The sequence below is a fragment of the Tyto alba genome, unplaced genomic scaffold, assembly GCF_018691265.1.
Source record: "Tyto alba isolate M040663 unplaced genomic scaffold, T.alba_DEE_v4.0 Super-Scaffold_34, whole genome shotgun sequence".
Lineage (NCBI taxonomy): Eukaryota > Metazoa > Chordata > Aves > Strigiformes > Tytonidae > Tyto > Tyto alba.
The window spans coordinates 1,010,963-1,023,454 of NW_024881309.1; the positions used below are offsets into that span (position 1 = coordinate 1,010,963).

Genomic DNA, 12,492 nt, shown 5'->3' on the forward strand with positions numbered 1-12,492 from the left:
CCCAACAGCAGAAGGACACGGAGCTGCTCGAGCGGGGCCAGAGGAGGCCACAGAGATGCTGGGGGGGCTGGAGCAGCTCCCCTGGGGGGCCGGGCTGAGAGAGTTGGGGGGGTTCAGCCTGGAGAAGAGAAGGCTCCGGGGGGACCCTGAGAGTGGCCTCCCAGGGCTTAAAGGGGGGGCAGGAGAGGGGGGGAGGGACTCTGGGTCAGGGGGTGGGGGTAGGACGAGGGGGGACGGTTTTAAACTGAAAGAGGGGAGATTTAAATGAGATCGAAAGCAGAAATTGCTCTCTGTGCGGGCAGTGAGGCGCTGGCCCAGGGTGCCCAGAGCAGCTGTGGCTGCCCCCTCCCTGGAAGGGTTCAAGGCCAGGTTGGACGGGGCTGGGAGCCCCCTGGGCTGGGGGAAGGGGGACCTGCCGGGGGCAGGGGGCTGGAACTAGGTGGTGTTTAAAGTCCCTTCCAACCCAAACCAGCCTGTGATTCTATGATTCTTGCTTGGCAGTGGATGACCAACAGGAACTGTCCCTCCCAAAGCAAGGTCGGGGTACTGAGTGGGAGCAGCAGCAGCAATGCAACTGCAGCAGCTGGGGGGTCCGAGGCTGCACCCCCTAATTTGTCCCTCCTCTCCCCCCCTGCCCCCGGTGATTTCCCCCAGGCACAGGACTTTATAAACCATTTCTCAAAGCGCTGCTGGAGGTGGATTTACAGCATCCTGTGTGCTGGGCCCACCAAGATGGGGGCAATGGATTTGCCTCTTTCCAAGGAGCAGATGTCCCCCGTATCGGTATTGCACCTGAGTGGGCAGCACCCTAGGCACCCCGCTTTGAGGCTGAAGAGCCGAAAGACCTCTCCCTGCAGCCTCTCCCCCCTGAGCTGGTCTATGGAGGTCCATGCTTTGGAGAAAACACCTGTGGAGCACAGAAGTTGTTGCAAAAGACACAGTTATTTCACCATCACTTCTCCCAGAATACACAATCATGGCATAATGTACAGAAATTGTTTATTCAATTTTAAAAAGCAACGTAAGGCATTTAAACACAAAACCAAGCCTGAGAGCATCTGTTAGCCTGTTGTACTGGGTAAGACAATTTTTCTTTCACTGAGCAGAAGGCTTCAATAGAACTGGAAAAATCTCTGCCTCCTCTCCCACCAAAACTAAGGAATGTATCTCCAGTTACAGCACAGAGAGCAAAAAAGAAAATTACTTTATTTGAGGTCACAGAAGTATCTCCTATTCAAGCCAACAGTAGCCAAATTTAGAAGAAAACAAGTGACAGAATCCGGTGTAGGCCGTATCAGTATTTATGCCTTCAAATTCTAACCTCAGTCTGATGCCTTCAGAACAGGATTATGTACCAACAGTTGAAAAAAAATAAATTGCTAAGCCAAGCAAGAACAACATTTTTGTAGTGAAAACAACACTCAGCTTAACAGGCAGTTGTGCAGTGTCTGGGGGAAAAGTCTCTTGTAGAGGTTGAAGGTCCAAGTCAGGCATAGGCACAAAACCTGGCCCCTCTAATGGTGGTGTTGCACAGGGCTCCAACCAGCCAGCACTGCTGAGATTTGGTGAGCTACCCCAGCACAGGGCATCCCAGTCTAAGGCATTGAGTAGTGCTGATGAGATGTGTTTTTGGGGACAGGTCATTCCTTAAAAGGCACCATTCTAATGACATCCCTTTATCCAGAGGAAGAGTTTGTAGTATGGTCCTGATGATTTATACTCCCACGAGTCAAAGCAGACGGGGCAAAAATGTGGGGCTGCCCTGTAATCAGGGCAGCAAGAGTTTTTGCTGATGTCACCAGTGACATCAGCCAAAAATGTGGGGCTGCCCTGTAATCAGGGCAGCAAGAGTTTTTGCTGATGTCACCAGTGACATCTTCCCTACCTACAGATCTATAGGCAACATATACATAAAGTGCAGCAAGGCTGTTAATGCTCCACACTAACAGAGAGCAAGTTAAGATCTAAACGTGCTTGTATTTTGGATGATGTATTTCTTTGTGTTTTAATTACCTTGCAAAAACTGAAGCGTGCATTCTGCACTCTCCATGTATTGATGAGGTTATTTTTCAATTGTGCATCCAAGTTTGCTTCAGCTGATAAGTTTTGCTCGTGAATACAACAGCAAAGGGACAGCTTGTCAGGAAACAATTTAAATTTTATATATTTGGTTGCAGCATTCTGTTTAAGATGGGCTTTGGTAGCCCAGTTAGTAGACATAAAGGTGTTCCAAGCATAAAAACATATCAAGCGGGTTAGCCAGAGTGGCCATTATCTAACCAGAGCATTAACTAACCTAAGTCAATACTCATAGCAGTTAATAAGGTACTTGAGAAAAATTAAAAAGCAAGAAGTCCTTATGATCAGTTGCTTCCCATCACCCAGGCAGTACACCAGGCATCCTTTAATCCTCCCCACCGCAGAGTCTGAGCAGGACTTTCCTATAGTCTCCTGAGCAGTCTCCCTAGAGAGAAAAGAAAAAAGCAACAGAATTAATTTTACAGCTCCGTACAAGGTTGGATTCTTTCCAGCACATACAATTTGTTGTAGGGTTTGTATCTTCTTTGACAATTTAAGAACTAAGAACATTCAGGAACTTTTTCAATACATACGTGTGAAGTCTCCATAATTCCACCTCCTCTAAAATACCCAATAGGTGTCAAGTGGGGACCTCCTTTAAGCTGCTTAGCAAATACAGGCCTGTGTTTCTGACACTGAAAAGCTTACCTTAATGAAGGAATAGAGCGATTTCCCATACATGGTCAGGAATTCCCTTCTGATATCCAGCATATCTACTTCAGAGCGGGACACCATCACTCGGATCAATGTGTTGTCATCTGTTCCCAAGCCCTGAAGAAATAAACCAACCATCTACAGCTACAAAGCATGACAAATCAGTGACAGGAAAAGGTTTTATCACTTGGTTTTCTATGGGATCTGTTCCTAATTAGAGCACTTTTGCATTAAGAGAGTGATCCATGAGCAGCTCACTGCCAAGTAAGCATATTGCTCTGAGCTTCCTGAGGGAAAAGGGGTCCATATAAAATCTCAGACTTTTTTTTTTTTATCTGGAGTTTATCTAATGATTGCTGTCATGCTACTGACTCGAGCATGGAAAGGCAAGGGGAAAAAAAAAGCTCTTTACCTTCATGGATTTATACAGTCTTTCAGCAAAATATGCAGGTTTATTTCGTATGCACTTTACTGTAAGAGGAGCAAGAACAAGAGAATTAAGGTCAATAAAAACTGAAGGAGGAGGTCTTCCAAACATTTACAGAACTTTCTCAGTGAAGGTGTTTATGCTCTAAAGGTGCAATTCAGGGTCAACAAACAGCAAGTACAATGCAGACATCCATAGTCAGTGACCTGCCGTAAACTGATGTCTCCATACCTGGTACACAGTAATATTTTCTTTAAGGCTTTAATGCTTCCTGACAGTAAATGTCAGCTACCAAAGCATCACATGGGAAAGGAAACAATATCATAAAGCACAGAGCTTTCTCAGCCAATTGTATCTGCAAAGATTAAAACGCTGTGGTTTGCAAAAAAGGCAGACAGTATCTGCCTCCTGAAGCTATGTAAACAGCCAGCCAGGGCAAGATACAATATCTCTAATTATTTAATTACTTTGTAGACAAAGTTTAAAAGCAGAGAACTCACCCACAGCTAACAAAGCATCTTCAAGGTCTCCTGACATCTCAGATTTAATGCTGTCTGTTATGTCCTTATTAGCAATCCCTCTGTATTCATCAAAAACTAGGAGGAAGAGTCAGTGATAAAAAGAGTGAGATGCTTCAGGGCATACAGTGTGTAAACCACTAAGGATCACTTCGCAAGATCAAGCTCTTCATACTCTGTATGAACGTTGTACCATTATTGTGACATTGTAAGCTAAATCAGGGATGTCCCACAGAAATAATTCATTTTAATTATCAACTGTCTTGCTAATTGGCCTACCGCTGCAGCTAGCATTTTCAAGAACTGCTAGTTAATGATGGCAGTTTAAATGCTTAGCTCTGCCCCAATGGGAGTCATACTTCATTATCTCCAATTTACAGGCTGAAGCAAGTTGTACTGATGTTTTTCTCAAGTCTCTTTTTGTCTAAGAGGGAATAAAACGGTCGTTAAGAATTGAATGCAACTGGGCTCTAGGATACCTGCTGTCTCACAAAGAGTTCACAGTCAGTTAATGAAGTACAAAGCTTCTACAAAAGCATCATCCTCAAGGAAAACCAGCTAGAACACCACAGAGGGTCCTACCTCTTAGTAGGTGATATCTGTTCCGTGTACAGAGGATGGCCATAAATTGTACCTCATCTGTTCCCCATTTCTTCTCCCCAGCTTCATACAGGCACTTGAAGACATTATAAATAGTTAAGGTAAGGCTAATTGAGAAGACCAGGTGTACATAACATGAGATTTTTACTTCCTCAGTGCCTGAGCACTGCTGGCCTGTGGCTTGTCTATATGACAGATATTGTCCAACAAATACTAAGCACAGCAACTCTCAACTGAACTGTCATCTCCCCTCCCAAATACCCAGCCTGTCTAGAGACCTCTCACCAGAGTTGCAAAGGAGGCTAGAACCATTATCCCCACTTCACTGGCTAAGTCAGAACAGGGAAGAGGCTTCTCTAAGGGTCAAAACTGAGAACAGACCCCAAATCTCCACTTAGGGTGCTGCTGTCTAGCATAGCTTCAGGCTTACTGTTCTACCTTGGAAAAAAATGAGATCTAGAAAAAGCGGGGATTCACCATGCATCACATCTACAAGAACAGACAATTCTTGCAAGGAAGCAAATTTTTACACACCTGAGCATCTTGTTGAGCAAGGGCAGCATCCACATACGTTCCCTCATCTCTGTTACCCTGCAGAGATACAAGGATGAAAAACTCATTTCACCAGAGCAACTAATGGAAGCAAGTCCTGCAGATTCCTCCTTCAAAACAAGTTACTGGAGGTGCATAATGGGTTCGTTAAAATTGAATAGTAGCTTACAAATACAGCAAAATATGGCTCAGATGTGATTTGTACTTCCTTTTGGAATAAGCAGCCATCCACCTTAACTGGGCCATTTTAAAAAGAGCAGATGGCATTAGTGCATACCCAGAGTCAGATTCCTCTCCCTTTAGAAGCTGGGTGTGAAAAGCAGGTGAGGTGAAATGCAAGATAAGTGAAATAAAAGCCAGCCTGAAAAGAGGCGCGTCCATCATCAGCAAGAAGATTCACTCCCACTTCCCTTAGCCTGGACTTACTGTAGCAAGGGACACGAGGACTCTTCGAAACATGGAAGATGTGTCAGAGACAATGTCGTCCTCAAGGGTACAGCCATATTCTAGCAAAAGCACACACACACATGACATCTGTTAGTAACAGGTCCACCACCTGGACACTGTTTGTCCGGAACATTTGCCAGCCGTAAGCTAGGCAAGGGTATAGAATCATTCAGGTTGGACAGGACCTTTAAAATCATTGAGTCCCACCATTAACCTAACACTGCCAAATCCATCACTAAACCATATCCCTAAGTGTCACATCTACACATCTTTTAAATACCTGAACACAGAAAAAAAAACCTGAACACGATATTTGAGGTGTGGCCTCACCAGTGCTGAGTACAGGGGGACAATCAGTTCCCTAGTCCTCCTGGCCACACTATTTCTGGTACAAGCCAGGATGCTACTGGCCTTATTGGCTATCATCATAGCAATCCAGACATCGTATCTAGTGCTACAGGGCAAAATTAAGAAGCACAGCCAGTATAAAACTGGCAATAGATCCACACAAAGACAAACATCCAACTGATAGACATAACCAACCCATCCTGTTTTATTTACACCAATTAAATTTCTGCATGAAATTCTAATCCTTGAGGCTGTTAGCAGTCCTGCTGTTGACATCTATTTAATTCAGAGGTTCTCTCTGGACAAATGGCAGCAGTTGTACTGGCTGATTTGTCACACTTAAAGGCTAACAGACCCCTCTCCTTCCTCTTCACATGGCCACGCATACACACAAGTGACTTTTCACAGAGTATGACAATGGCTTGCAGTTTTCACTACATACGAAGTTTGTAGTTCTCATTAATACGCCGAATCTCTTCATTTGTGCGAGAAGCCAGAATTTCAATCAGGCAACCTTCATCTGTTCCTGCACCCTAGGGAATTGCAAAGACAAGATCCAAGATTATAATGACAATGGTTTTGATGTGCAACTATAATCCTTTTTAAAAATTATATGTAAGTTAATAATAAAAAATTAATAATAATCATATAGTTATGCCATATCATACTAAATTGACCAGAACTTAAGCAACATAAAAGGAATATTTACGAACCTTCACAGCCCTCCTCAGTTCATGCACATCGTACATGGTGGTAGGAGTCATCATACCAATGATGACCCTTTCAAAATTCCCACTGAGCTCAGACTTCAAGTCATCAATTAAATCCTAGAAGACAGAGAAAGGAGTTGTGAGAAGATACAGCCTTTGAGAACAGAATGAATTAATTCACCACTTTTCTTCATGCTGCAACCCTCCTTGGATGAACAGTTGCTCTGAAGCAAACAAGACCAAAATAAACTTGGCCAGGGAAAGCTTATGCTAACCTTACTGTTGTGGAGACTAGAATGTAGTTCACATTTCACCCATAACCCCAAAAATGTCTGCATCTCCCAGTTAAAGCCACTAATCGCTGAAGACCACCTACCCTGCCAATACTGCTTTTATAGGTGATCAGAACTTGCTGACGTTGGGAAACATTTAGTTTGGTCAAGATCTCGATGATCGCATCTTCATCTGTGCCTGGAAGAAACCAGTGGAAACCATTCAGGCTGCTTGCACAAGAACCAGAAGCATGCTCTGGTGTTGTCCAGATTGTACCATCAGCCATCTTCTGTTCCTTACACAACCTGGTTCTCAACAGCACTGGGGACTAGATCAACGTATAGAAGTGCCTCAGCCCAAACAGTGGCATGACAATCCCACACCGCAGGAGAGACATGACAAGAGCCTGACTAAGGATTTTTTTCTGGCCAAGACTCGGATTTCCAGTTTGGGTTCAAGTCTCAGCCTGATCAAGTCACTCAATGCCTTTCAGTGCCCTCACAGGAGAGTGGGGCAATGCAGATGGCTAGACTTCCCCTCTAACAAACCACCACACAAAACATTCCCAATGCTTGGGGGGAAAAAAGAGAGTTTAACAGTGGAGGGAGATCAACTTACCAAATCCTTTCATAGCCTTCCTTAGTGCCTGTGCTTCTTGCTCAGCACTGAAACTTGAGACCCCCTTGATTGTTGCCTAAACCCACAGGAGAGGAGTTACGAAAGGCAGACTCCAAGTGATACGTACATACAGTAGATTTGAATTAAAGAAAAAATAATTCAAAAGATGCAAACACAGTGACAGCAAGTGAAGTCCACCCACCAAACAGGAGTGATTTTATACCAGGCTTCCATCCTACCCTAAAGAGAAGTAGTTTGTTCTAGAGGGACTTTTCAGCCACATAAGAAAGAAGCCACAGGGACACAACTAAAAGGAGAAAATATCTTCATATAGATGCCCATGGGGTACCCGGTTTCCGAATAATGACAAGCAGCCTGACATGTTCAGTCCAGCCGGGGCTTCTTCCCAGCAGTTTTCCACATAAATCATAGAAGAGACTGTTGCCATCAAAGCCATATTCCTGACTTCTCTAAGAGCATCCAAGGACCTTAATTCTGTAAAATACTGCACCAGGAAGCACGGTATTTTACTTTAAATAGTGGTTCACAGACATTTCTCCTGCCTCCCGCCCAGTGCCATTTATGTGGAACTACACTGTCTCTTACAAAGCTTTCCCTGTTCCCATGAAAATCATCAGCAAAGCACTGCTTAACATTTGTGTAGGTTAGGCTTTCCAAAACAGGCACAGGGATAACTACCATATAGACGGCTACCTTGCAGGTTAAACCTGGAAAGAGTAATATGCCCAGGAAGTTTATCTAGAGAAATTCGTGCTCTTTGAACTAATATCTGATCAGATAGCTCCCAAAATGGAAAAGACTGTATGTGTGGGTCATTCTCCTCTAGTATGAGGAAGCAGAGAGAAGAGATAAACTCACCCCCCATAAAGAGACAGACAATGACAGTGTTCTTCCTGCTGTGTCCTTATCTGAGCTACGCTCCCCTCATTTATCTGATCAGAGCAAAGGCTTGGCACAGCACGGTACAGAAAACACACACACTCACCATCCTTCTCGTATCTGGTCAATCTGTTATTGTCTGAGTCCCCAGGCAGTTAGACAACTGTAATAAAAACAGAGAAAGTGTTAGTTTTCTAGCAAATAATTAATAGAATATACCTACCCTTACCAGTTAATGTGCCTGGTTAAATAACCATCTAATTTCTCTGAGGACTAAAAGCAACACTTGAACAGCCCTACTGAATGCCCATAGCAGCACCCCTGAGTTTCCAGTCCTGCTTTGTACCAAACGAACAAAAGCTGGTTTGCAACAGCATAGGGCCAGAGCATTCACCCTGTCTGAAAGAGCGATGTGGTGCACAAGCAGATGATTAGCACTAGTAATTTAAGAAATTTCTTTTCTATTGCTAGTATGATATCCTGGCTGAGGCTACAAGGCGAAGTAGACAATGTTGCCCTGGGAGCAAAGAAAATAGTCTTAATTCCCATGCCCTCCAAAGCACATGGCTTTGACCTTGCTAGGTGAGAGCCTGAGGGTGAATTAGGGTGAGGGTGCCTGCACAGTCCCAACAGCCTTCACAGATACTCCCTGGGAGGCAGAGACAACATCAAGGTGTAGATGAGCATGCAAAGCATAACCTCACTCGGGGACTGGAAGAAGGAGAATTATTTTCCCTCTTACTTAAAATCTGCTGTATTCAACATCATCTTAGTTTGATGCAATGTGTAATTCCTTTTAGGACTGCAGTTTTAACTGACTGTTAAAGCCCTCAAGAGAAAAAAAAAAAAACATACAGCTTACTTGTCATCTCCCAAGGGTTATTTTTCTGCTCATAATTTTGTTTTCACGCGTAGGGCCTACACATGAACATACCTAAAGTATTTTACTATATCTCTGGTCAGTTGACAAGATGTCAAGTACTGGGACAAGGTTCACTTCCCTGTAACTCAAGTTCACCACAGCATGAACTGAGATTCTTGCATTAAAGCCCTTAAGTAGAAGCAGCGATGCCAGTGGCTGGCAATGTCTCTGTTTAATCCTCCTGCTCATGGTGCTTAATAGTGACTTATCAGTGAGCCCAGACAGTTGTGCAAGAACAGGAGCATCTTTGCTCATGCTTCACATGACTCTTACAAATCTGGAATACTATCAGAGGGTGCTGTTCAGGCAAGTTAACTCTGTGTGACACTTGCCATAAATGTGTTACTCAGAGGCACTCCCAAGTGCTCTCCAAGTCATCTGTGTGTTACTACACCCTATGCAATCAGGCAACATATGGAAAATTATTAGTGTTGAGTTTGCTTTCTTCCATTTGATTATAGATTTCAGTGGTCAAATGATGACCTCAGAAAAGTCATCTTTGCTCCTCTCTAATCTTTTACAGAAATATAAAGCCAACTTTATTTGCCTTAGCCAGACACTAAATAATGGCTTTGAATTTTGCAGTTGTTTTTCAGATGCAGTATTACCACTCAGTTGGTTTGTTCACAGAAGCAGGAATATTAGATAGGCTGGTTCAGCAAGTCAATTAGAAGGCAAGAGAAAGGTCAATAAATAAGGAAAGGAAGTGGGAGGCAGAAAAATTCTGAGGGCAAATGAGCTGGAAGGAGGAAACCAAAACATGAGGAAAGGATGCATCTACTGGATTCAGGGCAAATGCTCCTGCAATATCAAATTACAACAAAAATGCCACACTGAATATTGACTGTAAGATTCCTATTTCTTCATCCAGCTTAAATGTCACTGGGAACATAAAGAGTAGAGCACCGCAAAAGGCAGCAATGCTAACCCCACTGCACAATCTGCAAATGCTGCTTTGTTCCCAGTATATTTCTGTGTGTGGTGTCACAAGAAATGAGCCACAGAAGTCACAAGTGGAAGTGCTTGGCAGTACAACCAGGTTCTCCAGCAATGGTCCCTGCCTCTGTAACCCTTTTGCTCCCCTTCACAGCTGAAGGTGTCTCCATGAACTGCTCAGGCTGGGGCATTAGATGAACAAAACTCTCCCAGCCACCCTATTTGCTAGTAGAGAGAGAAAGGAATTGCTCAGTCGGATGTGCCAGCGCTCTGCAGCTTAACACAATTCCAGGTCTGCAGCTCAAATGGGGAAAACCAGCTTCAGGATAGGAGCAACACTTAACTCTGTGTTTTAAAGAATTAAACTATGCATGCAAAGAGTCAGCTAGCAAGTGCTAAGGTGCCCTGGCTAATCACTGTCCTGATGTTAAGTGCTTCATCCCAGAATAAAGGCCTGAGCTTGCTGATAGAGTAAACCTGGCTTAGAACAGGCTTCAAAACACTGTGGCCGGATGACAGAGTGCAGGTATACAAGGCATCCTTCCCATTATTAAAATTTTTACCATGGATGATCTTTTCCTGGCAGGCTTTGTCAGCTCATCAGGCACTTATAAGTCCACATCAATGTCCTCCAAAAGCTGAATCCAGAGTAGACTTCATTTATCAGAAAACAGCTGAAACTATCGTGTGTGCTGGCCCATTCAAATCGATGCTTGCTCTGAACCAAGTTTTCCTGACTGTGCACGGAGCACGCAGCTTCCAGCAAGCAAAGGTCCCAACAGCTTAAGAGGATATAAACATCTTCCCACCCCCTTCCCCCCCCCCCCCAAGTTTAAGCTCATGAACATGTTGCCAGTCCTATATCTAGGGTCTGGAGAGGAAAACTACTGTTTTGTGACCCATCCCCTTGCAAGGCAAACACTGGACTTGTTTGACTAGTTTTTTCATTTGGTACACGTTTACTCGAACACAAACCCACACCCTGCGCCAGATCAGCTTTTCCATGGCTCTTGCACCGCCAGCGGTTTCCAGGGTGCTGGAGACAGCCCGCTCCCTCGCAGCCGGCTGTGCTTCAGGGAGGCAGAGTGCCCCGGAGTAGGTCTGGGGCTCATAGCTGGGTGACTGACTCTGATCCCAGCCCAATTTGCAGCTCGGCATAGGATCTCCCTTCTTCTGGCAAGCCCCGAGCCAGCTGAAATATCCCAGCACCTCCCACACGATGACCTTTTCCTGACCACTGCCCTCAAAAGGAATAAAAATATAATACTGTGTTAGCAGAGCCTTGTACTCCTCGCTTCAGCCTGTGCACCCGCCCAAAGCCGCTTCACAAGCCCTCTGCCATGCCCTCCACGCTCCAGCACCCAGCGGGGAGGACGTGCCAGCTTGGGCACGGGGCACGGCAGAAATAGGAAGAAAAACCTGCGCTCCCCGTGCCTGGGAAGAGTCAGCCATCTTCCTCCTTCCCACAACCCACCTCCCCGTCCTTCCCCACCCCGGGCCTGCACCTCCAGGGCTGCCCCAATGCCCTGGCATCGTGGCCCCGATGGGGCATCTGCCCAGCCAAGGGCTGTCCCACTCCCGCACAGCCGCACTACCAGCCCCGGTTCTCTGGCAAGCCGGGATGGTGTTTGGCATCTTCCAGCCGTGCAACCCCTTCCCCGTGGCCGAAGGAGACCCCCCCCAGTTAGTTTGGCACTCACCTGCTGTCTCAAGCGGGTGCCTTGGCAGGGATGGGGAGATCTTTGCTCGGCTTGTCCTGGATGGCAAAGTCCCCGCCCTGGAGCGGGGTGGGACTCGGCACAAAGCAGCTTTTCTCGCACGCCTGACAGGAAGGCAATCCAGCTCTGCTCCTCTCCTCAGCCCTTCCGTAAACAATTGGTTGTAATCCAGAACAGGGAGAGATTCTCCAGGGAGCCTCATGCACATTTAGGAAATGCACATTTAGAGTTACACATTGGCCCTTGCAAGTAAAGGTGGCCTGGCAGGCTCAGCTGGCGTCTACCCTCCCCTGCATTGCCTGTAAAAATCTCTGGGAACAGAGGGGGTCTCTGACTGCAGCCCGAGCGCACAGCCAGCTCTGAGCTCTCGCTTTATGCTGTGGTGTAAAAGGGCATACCCAAGGGGGGAGCGAGGGGGACGACGGTGCGGAGCACGCAGTCAGCAACAGCCTTGAGCAAGAAGTCCTGTTCCTCCCCTTGTGCTGTTTGTGGGGACTTCTTACCTGTACTGTGCCTCCTTTGCTCCCGCAGCACCTCTCCAGGGCTTCAGCATTGTTCCCCCTTGTCTAAGAACCACAAACAGCCATGATTTCTGTAAAAATTATTATTTTCATAAATATTATTATTTTTGCCCCAATAAATGGCACCACCCTCAAGTCAAAACACTCAGGCAAAAGGACTTCAGTTTTACCCCAATGTGACACTGCCAGGGTCAGCCTTGGACATGATCATGATGCTGACAGAGGGAGATCAGCCTTGCAGTAATACACGTCTTGTCTTCACTGTGTTT

The 12,492-nt window shown here is 45.6% G+C and overlaps 1 protein-coding gene across 1 annotated transcript; it reads right to left on the minus strand.

Moving 5' to 3' along the window:
• Positions 1-982: 982 nt before the first annotated feature.
• ANXA4 (annexin A4) lies at positions 983-12,492 on the minus strand. Its single transcript, XM_009975388.3, has 14 exons — positions 12,394-12,492; positions 11,685-12,294; positions 8,233-8,289; positions 7,227-7,302; positions 6,712-6,806; positions 6,339-6,452; positions 6,068-6,158; positions 5,257-5,336; positions 4,813-4,869; positions 4,261-4,354; positions 3,661-3,756; positions 3,146-3,204; positions 2,728-2,850; positions 983-2,464 (listed from the first exon to the last, which is right to left on the minus strand). Exons 3-14 carry the CDS (start codon positions 8,233-8,235, stop codon positions 2,405-2,407), a joined length of 948 nt encoding a protein of 315 aa, XP_009973690.2. The 5' UTR covers positions 8,236-8,289; positions 11,685-12,294; positions 12,394-12,492; the 3' UTR covers positions 983-2,404.

Excerpts from the sequence above, each read along its gene's own strand:
- ANXA4 (XM_009975388.3), bottom strand. Across the intron at positions 6,453-6,711 it reads ATAAAAGCAGTATTGGCAGG|GATTTAATTGATGACTTGAA; the intron begins GTAGGTGGTCTT and ends TCTGTCTTCTAG. Across the intron at positions 4,355-4,812 it reads TTGCTCAACAAGATGCTCAG|TGCCTGTATGAAGCTGGGGA; the intron begins GTGTGTAAAAAT and ends AATGTCTTCAAG.